This window comes from Gymnoscopelus microlampas (assembly GCF_963454915.1).
Source record: "Gymnoscopelus microlampas genome assembly, chromosome: 6".
Lineage (NCBI taxonomy): Eukaryota > Metazoa > Chordata > Actinopteri > Myctophiformes > Myctophidae > Gymnoscopelus > Gymnoscopelus microlampas.
This window is the reverse complement of record NC_139943.1, coordinates 4,295,146-4,314,425: the sequence shown is the minus strand read 5'-3', so window position 1 is coordinate 4,314,425 and position 19,280 is coordinate 4,295,146. Positions and strand designations below refer to the sequence as shown.

At 38.1% G+C, this 19,280-nt stretch overlaps 2 protein-coding genes across 2 annotated transcripts in view; one reads left to right on the top strand and one right to left on the bottom strand.

The window, feature by feature from the left end:
- The window catches only part of LOC311047838 (engulfment and cell motility protein 2-like), a gene marked incomplete at its 5' end in the record, with an annotated part of 69,326 nt that extends 60,579 nt beyond the window's left edge, over window positions 1-8,747 (bottom strand). Inside the window, 4 exons of the mRNA XM_084060789.1 lie at window positions 3,296-3,400; window positions 3,678-3,790; window positions 8,126-8,234; window positions 8,675-8,747. Of these exons, the coding sequence (XP_083916915.1) occupies window positions 3,296-3,400; window positions 3,678-3,790; window positions 8,126-8,234; window positions 8,675-8,747 (400 nt within the window). The remainder of the gene's footprint in view (window positions 1-3,295; window positions 3,401-3,677; window positions 3,791-8,125; window positions 8,235-8,674) is intronic.
- The window catches only part of LOC311047414 (cerebellin-1-like), an 878,463-nt gene extending 864,044 nt beyond the window's left edge, over window positions 1-14,419 (top strand). Inside the window, exons 5-6 of the mRNA XM_084060120.1 lie at window positions 12,237-12,365; window positions 14,032-14,419. Of these exons, the coding sequence (XP_083916246.1) occupies window positions 12,237-12,365; window positions 14,032-14,318 (416 nt within the window). The 3' untranslated portion in view covers window positions 14,319-14,419. The remainder of the gene's footprint in view (window positions 1-12,236; window positions 12,366-14,031) is intronic.
- The last annotated feature ends 4,861 nt before the right edge of the window (window positions 14,420-19,280 follow it).

Below are 19,280 nucleotides of genomic sequence, written 5' to 3'. Positions count from 1 at the left end.
TACAAACTGCACTGGAGCTCTAGGTGGGAGTCCATGTTCACAGCAAATGTGTTGATGTAGTTTTAGTCATATAGTCTTTTGAATTTAGTTTAGTTTTTTAGTTTTATTCATATTTTAGTGAACTGAAATGTTTTAGTTTTAGTCTGAGCGAAATGGTCAATATAGTCAGTATTAGTCATCATAGCTTGCCGTGTGACTATGGAGAACGGAGGGAGCAGGGCAGGAATTTCACGGCGGCCATGGCCGTCGTTGCCCCTCTCATTGGCCGTGTGCCCCTCGAATAATGACATGCCTTCACGGCCACAGTGGCCGTGGTGCCCCAGCTGCGCCCAGCAACTGATTTCACAGTTTTTCCTCTGCGCGATTTTCTTGTCAATAGGCCTACGTTTTTTTTAGTCACCAGTCCCTTTGGTTGAGCTGCGCAGCTACAACATGCACAGGGGTAGGTAGGTTTGATTTTAAGCCTCCTATGAACCTTCGGAATCCCGCAACACAGTGTAATAGACACAAAAGCATTACCGGGCCAAACAGGAGATAAATCTAACGCAGCCTGAACTAATCAATGGTATAGGTTTGATTTCTATAGCCTGAGAGAGAGAGAGAGAGAGAGAGGATTCTGTAGTCCTACAGACCGATGTGCCCCGATGTTTTTTTCAACAGCAAAATATAGATGAATACATCTAATAAAATACAGCAAAATCCCCAAATTATGAGTCTTAATATAAAGCAAGCAACAGAATAACTGCAAACAAATTAAAAGTGTAGGCTATCAATATCATACAAAAGAGTGACCTCACCGCTCTGATGGACAAGAAATAAATCCTTTTGCAAACCACATCCATGATATCTGTTCGTTTGTCAACAATGTTCTAACTGGGAAGTTTATTTCAGCAGAATGTGACGGTTTTAGTCAGTTTTTTGGTGCGCAACACAGCCCTCGTTTAAGTGATTGCTTTCACCTGCTGCTGCAGTGTGCGGAGCTTGTGCGCAACAGGGCATATCTCCGCCAAGCCAGGGTGACCTACCCAGGGCCATGAAATTCATATGCAGGCAGTGGTGAGCTGTGGATTTTTGAACTAAGGGTACTGTATTTTATGACGCCACGCGCGCGCACGTGCGCGCACATAGCCACTCAGCTCAGTGCTAGTTGAAATACTGTATTCAACATGTGATTATTAATGTAATCATATGTATTATTATTTTGTTGTATTGTTGCATTGTTAATTTGTTGTTTTTATTTTTGTTTCAAATTAATTATTTTATTTTCCTTTTAATTTTATATAAAAGCCCTTTACATAGACTCACCCACACATAAGTAGGCCTACTTAAAATAATCAGACAACTTGTCTTTGTCTTGTCTCAGAGAACTGGGTCCTCTGCTAAGCGATCCCCTTCACACCTTGCAGTGCAGAGATGTTGTCTGTCATTGTGAGAGGAATGTAACACATTCAATTCAACTCTGTGTCTTTTCTCGAGTAGCCTAATGTTATGCAAAGCAGCCAGGTAGACGCTATTGAGAACGGCTCGCCACTGACGGCGCGAACCTTGAGAGGCTATTGTTTTTAAACTTTAAGGCGTTAAAGACCGCCGCTGACGGTGCGTGCACGCACGCCCCCAGCTCCCACAGTGTCAGAACTAAGGGTACGCCGTACCCCCCCGTACCCCCTACAGCTCAACCCTGTATGCAGGCATAGTAGCCAATTAGAATGAAATCTGCAAAAACGGACTAATATACTGATACAGAACCATATATTGGCTATATATTATGGCTTTCAGGTGGAAATCTTGTATATTCCTTTTTTATTATTATTTAAAAACAATTTAAAATCATGATAATAGCCAATCTACAAGCTGTAATTATTAATAATTAAGAAATATTATATTTTAAAGAAAGAGAAAATCAACTAAAGTCATTATTAGTGCAAGTTCAATCACATTTCATTTGAATGAAAATAACTTGTGGAGAAAGGTCCTTTTGCACACCTACTGGGACAACCTATGCGTAGGAGCAGGCAATTTTTTCATGTTTATTTATATAAAACACAATTTTATACATAAATATATGATATATATATAGTAGCCTACCCCCTACCCTAGGGTAGGGGGTCCCTGCTCCATCACCGCATCAGTTTGGGGGTCCCTGGCCTGAAAAGGTTGAAGACCCCTAATTATTCTGTGAATCTAATGTGATTAATGTGACCCCTACTTCAGTCAGTGAAGTCCAGGGCTGAATGTGACATATTGAGACCTATATAACTTTGGTCATTTGCCAACACATTATTTTGTGAAATAAATGGGTTATATTTCACAGATAGTTATACAATTCTTATAATATATTAAAATACAATCATCCTTAACCTTCAAGTTAAATGCATTATTTCCGGGGACTTAAACACTTTTTTTTTTGGATGGCCTTCCTGCCCTGGCATTTGGCCTTTGTGCCCTCCAAAAAATTACAACACCAAAGGCCAAGTGGCCTTGCCCCTAAAATGACGAAATTCCAGGCCTGGGAGGGAGTGGAACTGTTGCTCACCTTGGTCTGTTTGCCTTTGCTCTCCTTCACAGTCTTTACCTGTTAACAACGCCTTGATGTCTGCCACAGGAACTGAACAGAAAACAAGAAAGAAAACAAGAAAGAAAGAAAACAAGAAAGAACGAAAACAAGAAAGAAGAAATGGGATTGAGTAGAGGAGATGAGAGGAAGAGAACAGAGAGTACAGCAGTCAGGGTCAGATTGTAGACATGTAGACCAGCATTTCTCAAACTTTTTCATGTCAAGGACCCCCAAAATGATATGTATTTGGCCGCGGACCCCCATCGCCACATTTTTTGTTCCAGGGACCCCCAGAAGCAAAGATTTGAGTTACAAATATTTGCGTTAAAAAATATATACATTCAAAGATTTGTACACATTTTCAAGATTTTTCAAAAATAGCAGATCTACAAGCTCATAGCGCGGCACTCGGTGCCGCGCTATGAGCTTGTTATCTGCTATTTTTGAATAGCCAAAGTATAAAAGGTCATAATTATTCTGATGCTATATTTACACATTTTGCTGGGTACCCCCTGGAACCCCCTCAAGTACCCCTGGGGGTCCCCGGACCCCACTTTGAGAACCAATGATGTAGACATCAGTTATCAGAACGTTAGCACGATGGTGAGCCTCCGTCCCAAAAGAGCTGATCTACAAGCTGACAGCGTGCCACGATGTGACGTGCTGTCAGCTTGTAGATCAGCTCTTTTGGGACCGTGGAGTATACAGTATACATGAGCTGATGGTATCCATGCCACTCACTCTTCTCCTGTAGTGATTCTATTGGTGGACTGTCTGCGTCTTCGTCCACGTCTCCGTAGTGAAGCACTTTGTGATTGAGAGACAGCCTGCAGTACCACAGCTTATCTGGAGACCAAAACATAGATAGATCGTTTTTTTATTGTCATTCAACATATACAAAAAAATAACACACCAACGTCGTCATTATAGGTTTGGAAGTTTTCAATATGATTTCCGTTTAGTTTTCATTTGTTTTCAAAGCAGTCTTGCTTTGTTTAGTTTATAGAAAACATATTGTTCTTTCAATTCTATTGTTCATTATTGTAGTGTGTGTGTGTGTGTGTGTGTGTGTGTGTGTGTGTGTGTGTGTGTGTGTGTGTGTGTGTGTGTGTGTGTGTCTCACCCTGTCTGCGTCGACTGCTTATCTTTCTGAACAGTGTTCCCTGACACAGCCTGTTGAGTCTCTGCTGGCGAATCAACTCCAACAGCTCTGGCTTCAAGCGCTCCTTCAGCTCACTGGACGGACACACACACACACACACACACACACACACACACACACACACACACACAGGAACAAATGTTAATATTTGCACTGCTGCTCATGCACACGCGCACACACACACACACACACACACACACACACACACACACACACACACACACACACACACACACACACACACACACACACACACACACACACACACACACACACACACACACACACACACACACACACAGGGGGGAGAGAGAGAGAGAGAGGGGGGGATAGAGAGAGATAGAGAGGTTATATTTTAATTAAGCATTTATTCATTTCATTACAACATTGTCAAATAATTTCTGCTTTTCGATCACTGTCAGGTGGAAACCTGTATGTCCAAAACCACTTTCACGTAAAGTTAAAAGTATTCTTTTTATGTAGCAAAAATAGCAGATCTACAAGCTCTCATCACATGGCATTGTGACACATTGTGATCTTGTAGATCTGCTATGTTTCTGCAATTTTTATATAACACTATAGTATGACAAAGTAGGACGCCCATTTACAAATAAAACAATTGTAAGAAGTTTAAATATGCAGATATACAAGGTTTGAGTCCGACAGCAATAATATTTAACCATCTTTATTATTGACAATATGGAGACATATTTTATTAATATAGATGTATTAATATTTATATATAGTATAGTATAATATTTAACCAATCTTTATTATTGAAAATGTGTGTACATGTATTAATAGATTTTTAGATACCTATCATATTATATCTATCATATTATATAAATATTATAGACACTGTATTGATGGAATATGAACATTTAACCTCATAACCTCATGAGAGAGTGTGTGTGTGTGTGTGTGTGTGTGTGTGTGTGTGTGTGTGTGTGTGTGTGTGTGTGTGTGTGTGTGTGTGTGTGTGTGTGTGTGTGTGTGTGTGTGTGTGTGTGTGTGTGTGTGTCTGTATTGTCGACTTTCCAAAGTGACATGAAGATATAGCGATTTTCACTATATTGAATATTTTTGGAAAAATAATTGTATAAAATAAATGATGGTCACTTGGCATTCATCCTTATCCATTTTAGAGCCACAAAGGTCAAATAGCAGGACTCTGTCTGTCTTCCTGCGAGCCCGCCTGTCTGTCTGTCTTCCTGCGAGCCCGTCTGTTTGTCTGTCTTCCTGCGAGCCTGTCTGTCTGTCTGTCTGTCTGTCTGTCTGTCTGTCTGTCTGTCTGTCTTCCAGCTAGCTTGTGGATCTGTTATTTTCACTACGTCTTAAACATTTGTTTTCTAATTTATGTCATTTCTTAGATTTGTCTTTGATTTATTCATTGATGTTTTGGAATGATAATAATAAATAATAAATAAAAAACAGAATATAGGAAACATAAACATAAAGGGATATTTACTCATGACCCATAAAAATGTGTCAGTGACCCACAAATGGGTCTGGAGCCAGTGTTTGGGAAACAGTGCTTTAATCCACTGACAGAAGACTTCATAGTATTTGGATACTTGTTAAAGTCAGGCAGTCATTCAGTGTGACACACGCACGCACGCACGCACGCACGCACGCACGCACGCACGCACGCACGCACGCACGCACACCTTATAGATCTATACCAATATGTAGACATTTATTAATACAGATTTATTATATTTATTGTAAAGGTGGAGTTATGTGTCTGTCTGTCTGTCTGTCTGTCTGTCTGTCAATGCACTGAGCTCTCACATTGATACAAATAACAATAGACTACCTCTCTGTTTCTGTTGGTTCAATTAGCATGTTTGTGAGGCTAGATATTATTATTATTATTATTATTATTATTATTATATTTACACTTATTATATTCTAGATTTAAATTAAGCCTTGAACTTCTTAGAGAGACATTTTGTTACAAAGTTACATTTTCTATACGTACAGAAGAGGAAATAATTTAAATACATACGTAATGTTTATAAAATAAACCTTTGAGTAAACTTTTAGTAACTTTAAGGACTGCGTGTCCTCACTCACACTCTGTCTCTCTCACACACACACACACACACACACACACACACACACACACACACACACACACACACACACACACACACACACACACACACACACACACACACACACACACACACAGACAAATGTTAATATTTAAACACTGATACGTAGATTAGTTCAGCTAAAAACAGCTTTTCCACTGCTGCTCATGTACACACACACACGGGAGGGAGGGAGGGAGAGAGGTTATATTTGAATTAAACATGAAATATTCATTAATTTCATCACAACATTGTCAAATCATTTCAGCTTTTCAATCACTGTCAGGTGGAAACCTTGTATGTCCAAAACCACTTTCACTTAAAGTTAAAAGTATTCTTTTTATGTAGCAAAAATAGCAGATCTACAAGCTCCCATCGCATGATATTGTGACACATTGTGAGCTTGTAGATCTGCTATGCTATCTTTATATAACACTATAGTATGACAAAGTAGGACGTTCATTTACAAATAAAACAATTGTAAGAAGTTTAAATATGCATATTATATAAATATTATAGACACTGTATGGAGATTGATAGAATATGAACATTTAACCTCATAACCTCATGAGCTGTGTGTGAGTGTGAGTGTGAGTGTGTGTGTGTGTGTGTGTGTGTGTGTGTGTGTGTGTGTGTGTGTGTGTGTGTGTGTGTGTGTGTGTGTGTGTGTGTTTGTGTCTGTATTGTCGACTTTCCAAAGTGACACAAAGAAATAGCGATTTTCGCTATATTGAATATTTTGGGAAAATAATTTTATGAAATAAATTACAGACAATAAAATGAATTTTAAAATGTTGCCTGCAATGACATGCCCCCCCCTCTTCACACACACACACACACACACACACACACACACACACACACACACACACACACACACACACACACACACACACACACACACACACACACACACACACACACGTGTCAATCATTGACCTGCAGATGGTTTGACTTCTGGAGCACGATGCACAGATACAGCAGATCTACAAGCTCACATGGTGTTGTAATGTGACACGCTGTGAGCTTATAGATCTGCTATTTTTGCGGAATGTTCTCTCCAGACTAGTGAAGCTAGGGTTCAAGAGGTTAAAGCCCTCCCCTCCTTTTTTATATTTTATGAATAAATATTTTTAATTTAACTATAATACCTTTTATTTAATTTAACTATAATCCCTTTAATTTAACTATAATACCTTTAATTTAATTTAACTATAATCCCTTTAATTTAACTATAATACCTTTAATTTAATTTAACTATAATACCTTTAATTTAACTATAATACCTTTTATTTAATTTAACTATAATCCCTTTAATTTAACTATAATACCTTTAATTTAATTTAACTATAATCCCTTTAATTTAACTATAATACCTTTAATTTAATTTAACTATAATCCCTTTAATTTAACTATAATACCTTTAATTTAATTTAACTATAATACCTTTAATTTAACTATAATACCTTTAATTTAATTTAACTATAATACCTTTAATTTAACTATAATACCTTTTATTTAATTTAACTATAATACCCCTGAATGTCACTTGTCATTCATCGGTCAAATAGCAGGACTCTGTCTGTCTGTCATCCTGCGAGCCCGTCTGTCTGTCTGTCTTCCTGCGAGCCTGTCTGTCTGTCTGTCTTCCTGCGAGCCCGTCTGTCTGTCTGTCTTCCTGCGAGCCTGTCTGTCTGTCTGTCTTCCTGCGAGCCCGTCTGTCTATCTGTCTTCCTGCGAGTCTGTCTGTCTGTCTGTCGTCCTGCGAGCCTGTCTGTCTTCCTGCAAGCTTGTCTGTCTGTCTTCCTGCGAGCCTGTCTGCCTGTCTGTCTTCCTGCGAGCCTGTCTGCCTCTCTGTCTTCCTGCGAGCTCGTCTGTCTGTCTGTCTTCCTGCTTGCCTGTCTGTCTGCCTGTCTGTCTGTCTGCCTGCATAATATCTTCACCCAAAATAACTGATCTTACAACACTCACAACTTGTGGATCTGTTATGAATGAAGCTTGTAGATCTGATATTTTCACTGATGTGTGCAGAATGACATCATGTCCAGAACCAAGGATATCCTTACTGTCTTATCTCCATATTTTTATTTGTCATTATTATTTGTTTCATAAATTAATGTCTTACCTCGTCATCATAATACAGTGTCACACAAACGTAGCAACAATAGCCGATCTACAAGCTCAGGCTTGTAGATCGGCTATTGTTGAATTTTTGTTACATTTGAATTTGAATGCTGAAAAGTAACATGAGGTTTCCATACGACAGCAAGGATAAAAGGAGAGGACATGCTGCAGCATGCTCCATAGACACACTGGGAGGATATGTAAAGAAGGAGAGGACATACTGCAGCATGCACCATAGACACACTGGGAGGATATGTAAAGAAGGAGATGCCATACTGCAGCATGCTCCATAGACACACTGGGAGGATATGTAAAGAAGGAGAGGACATACTGCAGCATGCACCATAGACGTATGGGAGGATATGTAAAGAAGATCAACCCTAAAATGATTAACACAAAACCTGGGGGGAAAGAGCTGCCAAAGGCTCTCAATAAATAAATAGTAAACTCATATTTAAGATAAATGCTGGACTTGACACACAAGCACCTTTAAACAGAGAAAACAGAAAACATTTATACTTCATGTCTATTCAATGAATATCAAAGTATTTTAAAGTGATCATTAGAATAAATGTTAGTGTCATTTTGAGTGATCATTAGAATAAATATCAATCTATTATAAAGTGATCATTTGCTTCATGTGAACAACGTGTCAGTGAACACTCTAACCTCAGTGTCCTCACATGACAGCAGAAAAACAAGCCCACGCCGTTTATTGTAATAACAACAGCTGATTACCTTGAATATCTTCACAGCTGCTCTTTCCAGAGCCAGGGCGTACAGCCATGCCAGCTCTTATCGTGGACCACATGTTGGCGCTCTCAGACCTTGACTTTATTTAGGGTCCAGCTTGTAGATTAACTTTCCACTGGGCACCATGCCGTGTCCAATGCTAGTCTATGAGGAGGGAGAGTATAAAAGACGTGCTGGACCGTACAGTATTCAGTCACTCTGTTCCAGAATGAAGAGTGCTGGGGCTTTGCTTGTTCTACTGTTGTGTCTCTCTGAGGCTGGAGCTCAGGGGGAGAGAGGAGCGCTCAATGAGAGAGACAACAATGTAGAACCAGGTACCGTCTTAGAACCCAACATATGGGCTGAAATGAAGGAACTGAGGGACATGGTGGTAGTACAGGGAGAGAAGCTGAAGACCATGGAGGCCAAGGTGACAGCCAGCGAAGGAGAAGTCCAGGGGCTGAGAAACACAGTGGTAGAACAGCGACAGATGCTGAAGAACGTAGAGGAAGAAGCCATGGAGCAGAGAGACTTAGTGTCTGATCTTCGGGTGGAGTTGGCCATCAGCAAACGTGAGATGGAAGGTATGTTGAAACAAAATGCTGGTTAGAATGGTCAAGAGGCAACATGCTTGTTGTCCCAAAAATGGAGCTTGAAGAATGTGTAAAGGTAAAGGCTGAAATGTGTTTAAAATCTTTCTCTGTGATATGTTTTCCAGAAATGGCTGCCGAATTGACTGCCAGCCAGAACCAGGTTGAACTCTTCCAGACCAGACTCAGTACCAGTGAAGACCAGATCCAGAGCATCCAGACCAGACTCAGTACCACTGAAGACCAGGTTGAACTCCTCCAGACCAGACTCAGTACCACTGAAGACCAGGTTGAACTCCTCCAGACCAGACTCAGTACCAGTGAAGACCAGATCCAGAGCATCCAGCACAGACTCAGTACCACTGAAGACCAGGTCCAGAGCATCCAGACCAGACTCAGTACCACTGAAGACCAGGTTGAACTCCTCCAGACCAGACTCAGTACCAGTGAAGACCAGGTCCAGAGCATCCAGCACAGACTCAGTACCACTGAAGACCAGGTCCTGAGCATCCAGACCAGACTCAGTACCACTGAAGACCAGGTCCAGAGCATACAGACCAGACTCAGTACCACTGAAGACCAGGTCCAGAGCATACAGACCAGACTCAGTACCACTGAAGACCAGGTGGTGAACTTGAAGACAGAAAGTGAAGGTAATTAAACCAGAATGTTGTTCAGTCAATGCATGTATGAGAGGACAGTGTTGAAAAATGCCATACTTTACTTGTAATTCCTTCAGTTGATCTGATCATGTTTTCATCAAGTTATTTACTGTATGTTTGATCCATATAATCCACATGTAGGAGCATTTTTGATTGAATATGAATGTAGTATTGTTTTCATATTAATGTTGTATTGATTAGATATGAATTTTGAATTGATTTAATATTATTGTTTTATTAATGTTGTATTGATTTAATGTTAATGTTTTATTGATTTAATGTTAATGTTTTATTGATTTAATGTTAATGTTTTATTGATTTAATATTCATATTGTATTAATTTAATATTCATGTTGTATTGATTTCAGCTCATGATGCTCGGCTGTCCGCTGTAGAAACGAGGATGACTGTCATCGAGGACAAAGTATCGGAACTGTCCAGTAAGTATGTTTATCAAATATAAAAGTTGTAAATGTATTTCCCACCTGGTTATGTAATACCTGTTGTACCCGTCTGTCTGTCTGTCTGTCTGTCTGTCTGTCTGTCTGTCTGTCTGTCTGTCTGTCTGTCTGTCTGTCTGTCTGTTCCTTTTTATGCCCATATGGAGATCCATGATGTCATCACTATATGCCCATATATGGGTACACCCATATATGGTCATACCCAGTGTAAAGTAACTAAGTACTGAAGTACATTTACTCCAGTATTGTACTGTACCATTTTGAGGTATTCTTTTACTTCTACTCCACTACATCTCAGAGGCAAATATTGTACTTTTACTCCACTACAATTAATTGAAAACTTTAGTTAGCCTACTTGTTACTTTGCAGATATATAAATATATTACATTATAGAACATATATTAACCACTTTAGCCGTATTCTACCTAGGCTATTTGAAAAGAGCTGATCTACAAGCTCACAATGCGTCGCATTGTGACGCGTTGTGAGCGTGTAGATCTGCTATTTTCAAACATTTTAGTACTTTTACTTTTGGTACTTTAAGTACATTTTGTTACTTTTACTCAAGTACATTTTGAATTTCAGACTTTTATGTGTAACAGAGTACTTCTACATTGCAGTATTGATACTTTTACTTAAGAAAAACATTTGAGTACTTTTTCCACCACTGGTCATATGGGTGTGATCGGTGGTTCTAGACAAACGGTTCTTCATTTATGCATAAGACTGAATGAATGTTTATTTACTAAAAGTAAAACAAAAGTCCACAAACAACAAAAGTCCACACATAATGGACCTGTATATGGGCGTAGACCTATATATCAGTGGTTTTCAAAGTGGGGTCCGGGGACCCCCAGGGGTCCTTGAGGGGGTTCAAGGGGGTCCCCAGCAAAAGCAAACCTATCTACTATTGCTGGGGACCCCCTATAGCAATGGTTCTCAAACATATTTTGTGCCAGGGAATTTTTCAAAAATAGCAGATCTACAAGCACATAGTGAGCTTGTAGATCCACTTTAACATCTGTTAAAGTGGTTAAAATGATTGTGACGCTATATTAACTCATTTTGCTGGGGACCCCCTGGGGGTCCCTGGACCCCACTTTGAGAACCAATGCTCTATAGCATCACAATCATTTGAACCACTTTATCCATCTATACGTTAGCTATTCAAAAATAGCAGATCTACAAGCTCACAGTGTGTCTAAATAGTGAAAATAGCAGATCTACAAAGAGCTTATAGATATTTTCACTATTTTTGTGTGACACTCTTGTATGATAAAGTAAGGCATTCATTTAAAATATATATAAAAAGTCTAAATATGGAGATGCTTTTCTACCCGACAACAACGATATGTTAATATATAATGTGATAATTAATAGTATAATATAATGACTTTATAATTATTATAAATAAAGTGATAATAAATAGTAAAATATGCTTTTATCGTCACTGTCAGGTGTAAATGTATCCAAACCATTCCTTTTTTATTATTATTAAAATAATTTAGAATACTGAAAATACCAGATCTACAAGCTCACATTGCCACACACTGTGGGCTTGTAGATCTGCTATTTTCACTATTTTTGCAACACTCTTGTATGATGAAGTAGGGCATTAATTTGTCATAAAAAAACATAGAAAGTTGAAATATGGAGATATGAGGTTTCTGCCCGACAACAACTTTATAATTATATTAATAGTATCATAATTAATAGCATAATATATGCTTTTATTATCACATCATGTGATTATTAATAGTACAATATATGCTTTAACAATATCAATAATGTGATAATAGTATAATCTATGTTTTTATAATCATATAATAATGTGATAATGCTCCTGTGTTGACAGACCAACCAAAGGTGGCCTTCTCTGCTGCGTTGGGTATTAAAGGATATGTTGGACCATTTAGTTCTATAACCACTCTGGTTTATAAGAGAGTCTTCACTAACATCGGCAACGCCTACAATACATCTACAGGTAGGTGGTGATTATGTTAATTATGTTAATGAGCTGTACATTAAGTGATGAAGTTAATTATGTTAATGAGCTTTACATTAAGTGATGAAGTGAATTATGTTAATGAGCTTTACATTAAAGGACAACTTCACCACTTTTCAACATATCTTCATATAATAGGTCCTCACTAAATGCTCATGATAAAATGGTAAATTTTTTTGGGGCGGTGTAGCCGCCCCCTATAAGTGAGTTTTGGACACCGACCAAAAGATTTGTATACCCCCTAACCCTTCCATTGTTAATGCAAATCGATACTTTTGCAAAGTCAGCCAATCACATTACAGCTAGTGTCATCACCACTAACTGTAATGTGATTGGCTGACTTTGCAAATTCAGGACTGTGATTGGCTAGCGAAACACATGACACATGTGCAGCCCTATGAATAGCAGTATGGACTTTCAAAAAAGTCATTTATCCTTTTTTTAAAGTGAGTCACTTGTTGTGATGACCACACACCGCCCACTTCACACTGGGTGTGATTTTTTTCTAATCAGTCTGTGTCTCAGAGGAGGGCTGTAGACAGTTCAGAAACCCGTCTACCAGTGAACATCATCGATGGGGAATACAAGCTAATAGAAACTGCAGGCTTTGTATTCCTGGAAAGTTGCAATGCAATAATATATCCCATTGTTCTCGCCTTAATAAAAATCTGGGAAAAAAAAAAACTTTTTGGAAAAAAAAATCATGCCTAACGATGATGTCACTGGTAGACGGGTTTCTGGACTGTCCACAGCCCTCCTATGAGACACAGACCAAATAGAAAAAAATTGTATCATTTTATCATGAGCATTAGTGAGGACCTATTATATGAAGATAGGTTGAAAAGTGGTGAAGTCGTCCTTTAAGTGATGAAGTGAATTATGTTAATGAGCTTTACATTAAGTGATGAAGTGAATTATGTTAATGAGCTTTACATTAAGTGATGACATGAATTATGTTAACTAGCTTTACATTAAGTAATGAAGTTAATTATGTTAATGAGCTTTACATTAAGTGATGAAGTGAATTATGTTAATGAGCTACATTAAGTGATGACGTGAATTATGTTAATGAGCTTTACATTAAGTGATGAAGTGAATTATGTTAATGAGCTTTACATTAAGTGATGAAGTTAATTATGTTAAGTGATGAAGTTAATTATGTTAATGAGCTTTACATTAAGTGATGAAGTTAATTATGTTAATGAGCTTTACATTAAGTGATGAAGTTAATTATGTTAAGTGATGAAGTTAATTATGTTAATGAGCTTTACATTAAGTGATGAAGTTAATTATGTTAAGTGATGAAGTTAATTATGTTAATGAGCTTTACATTAAGTGATGAAGTCAATTATGTTAATGAGCTTTACATTAAGTGATGAAGTTAATTATGTTAATGAGCTTTACATTAAGTGATGAAGTTAATTATGTGAAGGGTCTGTGTCTCCTACCGGAGCCGCCGCCTACCGGTCCGCTGGTCATCAAATTGTTTTAATTAACTGCGTTTAAGCGTTATTGCGTGTGTGTGTGTGTGTGTGTGTGTGTGTGTGTGTGTGTGTGTGTGTGTGTGTGTGTGTGTGTGTGTGTGTGTGTGTGTGTGTGTGTGTGTGTGTGTGTGTGTGTGTGTGTGTGTGTCTCTTTGTTCTAGGTTTTTTTCGATCTCCAGTGAAAGGAGTTTATTACTTCAGATTCACTGCAGCTACCCTGGGATCATCAGAGTATATGCAGATCAGGATGCATAAAAATAATCAACAACTCATTGCTAACTCTGGACAGAATAATCATGGTGGTTATGAATACATGTCTAATGGAGTGATAGTAGAGATGGAGCAGGGAGACACAGTAGACATGAGGTTACCTGGTGGTCACAGGCTCTATGACTATGACTCAGAGAATCACAACACATTCAGTGGTTTTCTGCTCTATTCTATGTAACACTGCTCCTGACATGGCTGGAAACTCACTGAGTACATTTACTCAAATACTCTACTTAAGTACAATTTAGAGATACTTTTACTTTATTATTAATAATAATAATAATAACAATCACCACTATTTTATACTCACTATTCAGAAATAGCAGATCTACAAGTTCGCAGTGATGTGTTGTGAGCTTGTAGATCTGCTATTTAAAAATAATAATGTGTAATATTTTTTTAAATCTCAAATCTCCTCTTATGGGGGTCTCTGGCTCTAAATCTATTCAGATGGGGGTCTGCAGCCAAATACATATTAATGTGACAATCCATTACATCTCAGAGGCAAATATTATACTTTTTACTCCATTACAATTATCCAACTGCTTTATTTACTAGTTACTTTGTAGATTAACATTATCAATACAAATCATACATTAACCATTCAAGCCCTATTTTAGACTTTGGCTCTTCCAAAATAGCTACAATCTACAAGCTCACAACGTGTCGCAATGCATCGCGTTGTGATCTTGTAGATCTGCTATTTTTGAAAGATTTTCACACATTTTGACAAATGTGACAAAAAGTTAAATAGTCCATTCTGCATAATGAGTAATGTAAGTATTTTTTAATCACAATACTTTTGCATGTATTTAACTTGTAATAGAGTATTTCTACATTGTGGTTATACTTGTAAGTCATTGTGGATAAGAATGTAAATGTCTAAATTGTAACTTGTACTTGTAAATGGTATTTGTACTTTTACTCCAGTAAAAATGTGAGTACTTCTTCCACCACTGGTCCTGGTAGCATTACATTAAAGAGCTTCCATAATGCTCATATTCATGTTGTCAATAAAGACACATTCAAAAGCACCGTTGTGTGTCTATTGTATGTTTTTATTATTATTGTTATTATTATTATTATTATTATCATCATTATTATTATATTTTAAACTATTTGTATTCAGATTTTTAAGTTATTTTTCATAACAATCAACCACACAGACAACACATACTGTACACACTTAGATATGAAACAAAACACCATCGGCTTTGTTATATTATAACAAAGCCGAAAAACACAAGGAAAAAAAGAACATAGAAAAAGAAAATGAATTGCTTTGTAGGATGTATTATATTTTTGTATTGTATTATGTTTATTTTATATTATTTATTGTATTTTTACAGACACCTTGTATCTCCATATTTCTTCTTTATAAGTGTTACATTTTCTCTTGACTATTAATGTGGTTAAAATAGCCAATACAATAGCTGATCTATAAGCTTTTAATATTATAAAAACATTCATTAATATTGTCTAATATGATGGAATATTAATATGTAGATTATTAAATAATGTAGGTAGCAGAATATTAATGTAGATATTAATATTGTAGATATGTAGACCCTAGGGGTCCTTGAGTGGGCTCCAGGGGGTCCCCAGCAGAAGTAGTTAACTTAGCATCACAATCATGCTAACCACTTCATCCATTTATACGTTGACTATTCAAAAATATCAGATATACAAGCTCACAGCGCGTCACTTCGAAATTAGTAACCTGTTTTGGCCATAATTATCGTTGACATTTTCCACCAAACAATTTCATTAATTTGCTCTATTTTATTGCTTGAATGTTTATTGATGTATTCATGCATTCATTCATTATAAAATCTAAATAATACTGTTTTAAATTTGAATCACAATCCCAGAGTCAAAGGAACATTTGCAATGCAGGAGATGTGTTGTCCCATGGACTTGACCTTTATAGGGGGTCCTCAGAGTTACTACAGGGGTCCGCCAAATCGTTGTGTGATAGGAACTTTAATTTGTATTTTGTATTAACCAATAACCACTTGAACCCTAGCGTCCCTATTCTGGGGGCAACATTCACTGAAAACAGCTGATCTGTGGGCTTGTAGATCAGCTATATTTCGGCGAAGACGTTTGGTGCAGAGGGGAAAAAAGAGCGGGCCGGGAGCAGAGCCAAAGGTCAAGTTCACTATGAAGATTGAAGTGGTTAAATGTCTGAAAATATACATTAACATGAATCCAACACTTTAATAGAAAGGACAACATGTAAACAAACAAACATGAATGTACACAACACTGCTATCTACTGTATGAAATCTATGAACAAGTTGAATCTGCAACACAATTTGATACAATTTATGTTGTGGGGTCAGGCCCGGATCAACGCTCCTCAGCGCCGTGGGGGGCTACACCAAATCAAAGGGCCCCCCCCTCAACGTTAATCGGCGTTAGCACGCCCAGTGAATGAACGTGTGCGCTCGGTGCACGTGCCACCGCCAGCACGATCAGCGCTGACCATAGACTGTATAAAGAGATGGACAAAGCCAGACCACTGGTTTCTACAGACCGAAAATGAAGCCGATTGTTCAGGAATTTGAAACCCCCCCCCATCTTTAATATATGCCAAAGAGCAAGTCGGCAACAGGAAAACAATCCCCAAAGAATGCTATTGGTTGGGTAGCTTGTCAATCAAGAGAGGGGGCGGGGAATGAATGCTATTGGTTGTGTAGCTTGTCAATCAAATCATCCCCCCCCCCCCCCCCCCCCCGCGGAGCATAGACTACTTTATCGTCAATTTTAAAATAAATGGGACCATAATTTAGCAAAACGCATATCATGATGATTGAAAGGAGACTTGAAACTAACGACTGGAAGCATATAGTATTTATGACAATGTTTATTAAGGTAAGAAAATTTCGTTTAACGTCAAATCCGCTTACAATGAGAGAATATTCTTTCTGACACCAGCAGGGGTAAAACAGTGAAACTGCAGGCCATTCATATGAACTGTCGATGTAAAAATCTCAAGCTGGCCCCTTGGCGCTGACACAGGCACTGGGCACCAGTGGTTTTCAACCTTTTTCATGCCAAGGACCCCTAAATTGTTATACATTTGGCTGCGGACCACCACTTGATAATGTTTTGTGCCAGGGACCGCCAAAAGCAAAGATATCAGTTAATCTTTGCTTTAAAAAAATATAAATATTCAAAGATATGCACACTTTTTCAAGGTTTTTCCAAAATAGCAGATCTACAAGCTCATAGCGCGGCACTCGGTGCTTGTAGATCTGCTATTTTTGAATAGCCAAAGCTAAGCGGTTAAAATTATTGTGACGCTTATGTTAACTAATTTCGCTGGGGACCCCCTGTTACTCCCTCAAGGACCACTGGTGGTCCCCGGACCACTGGTTGAAAAAACAGCCTTTCCAACTTCAGTCTCTGCAGTGTCTATCATTTTACAAATGACATTTATTATTAAGGAGGTTACTTTATGGTTATTACAGTTGTAGGCCACAAGGAATATGGTGATGAGATGAGAAAACGCACAGCATATTGTACATACTGTATGAGCAACAAATGTACAAGCGGTGTATTGTTTTGTTTAAACTTTTTATTTATTTATATATATATATAACCCGAGTGCCGCGCCTCGGTGCCGAGTGCTGTGCTACGAGCTTGTAGATCTGTTCGTGAAAATGTGTGCAAATCTTTGAATATATAGTGTTTTAAAGAGAGCATTTTTAACTCAAATCTTTGGATGTTACACGGATGTTACATTTATGTACGGGCTCTCAGAAGTACCCATATCATCCGTATTGTTCAATAAAAAGCATTTTAATCTGATCGGTGGCCATTTTCTCCATATGCTTTCAACTGAGCGACCCTATCGGTTGGTAGGTCTATTGCACTCAAGTACATGAGAAAATGGCCACTGATTGTATTAAAATGCTTTTTATTGAACAATACAGAATATTCTGTGTTCAGTTGATCCATGACTGTAACAGGAGTTTTCATGTACCGCAGGGTAAGACTGCAGTAGCAGTTAATAAATAGACGAACAAATGAATTAATATACTTTAACGTGCGGAATCCGAAACAGGCAGCGCTGTGATTCTGAATTTTGTTACGATTACGGTGATTAGTAGCCTATTATTGACACCACCTGTGCGAGTGAGTCGTGTTGTGTAACTTTCCTGACGTTAAGCTGTGCATGTGTTCGACAACACAGCCATGCAGCCTTGAAGTCTAAGTGCAGATTTCAGCTTGGGAAAAGCAGCCTCCAACGGGTTTGGGTAGGCCTACGTGGTTCATAGTCACCATTGCGATATCGTGGTATTCCTATTCTTGCTATTATGTTGCAAATGATTGTGTGTGTGTGTGTGTGTGTGCGGGCGAAATAACATTGACAGCTATGGTAGGTGACGAAAGCTTGCCAGACCTATGCCAGGCTAACAACGGTTGCTAAGCTGGCATTGGACAATCGCTTTTGGGGTGGGGTTTAGCGAAGGGTCCATTGTGTGTTTGCCTCAGAAGGTTTTACAGGAGACAAAGATGTGAAAGTTGGTGAAGACTAAATGCAGAGATCTAAGGATACAAATGTAACCTCAGAGGATACACATGTAACCAAATGGACCCGACTCAGTGTTTTAGTTCATAGCATTTCTGACTCCCATGTGAACTATGCAGGTGCCCTTCCTATCAGTCTGTTTACAGTCTCTGCTAAGACCTCCATTCAACTATATTCATAACTATGTCTGATAGGACCCCCCCATTCAGCCACTCAGCCATATTCATAACTATGTCTGATAGGATGCCCCCATTCAACTATATTCATAACCATGTCTGATAGGACCCCCCCCATTCAGCCATATTCATAACAATGTGAACCTATAATGAACCAGTTCACAATGCAGTCTTATGAGAACAAAACAGAAATGAAACATGAATACATACAATAGGAAAATAAATGGTAGTATTCAGAATACGGTTCACAATTAAACTGAAATAAGATTAATAAATAAATAATAAAACAGGAATATAAATTGTACTGCCTTACAGATAGAAGTGAAAACTTTCAACAGTGTTTAAGTTAGTGATGCACATGTATTTTGTTACCACAATTTATAAATGAAGGCTTATTTAATCACTCTACCTCATTATAGATGCT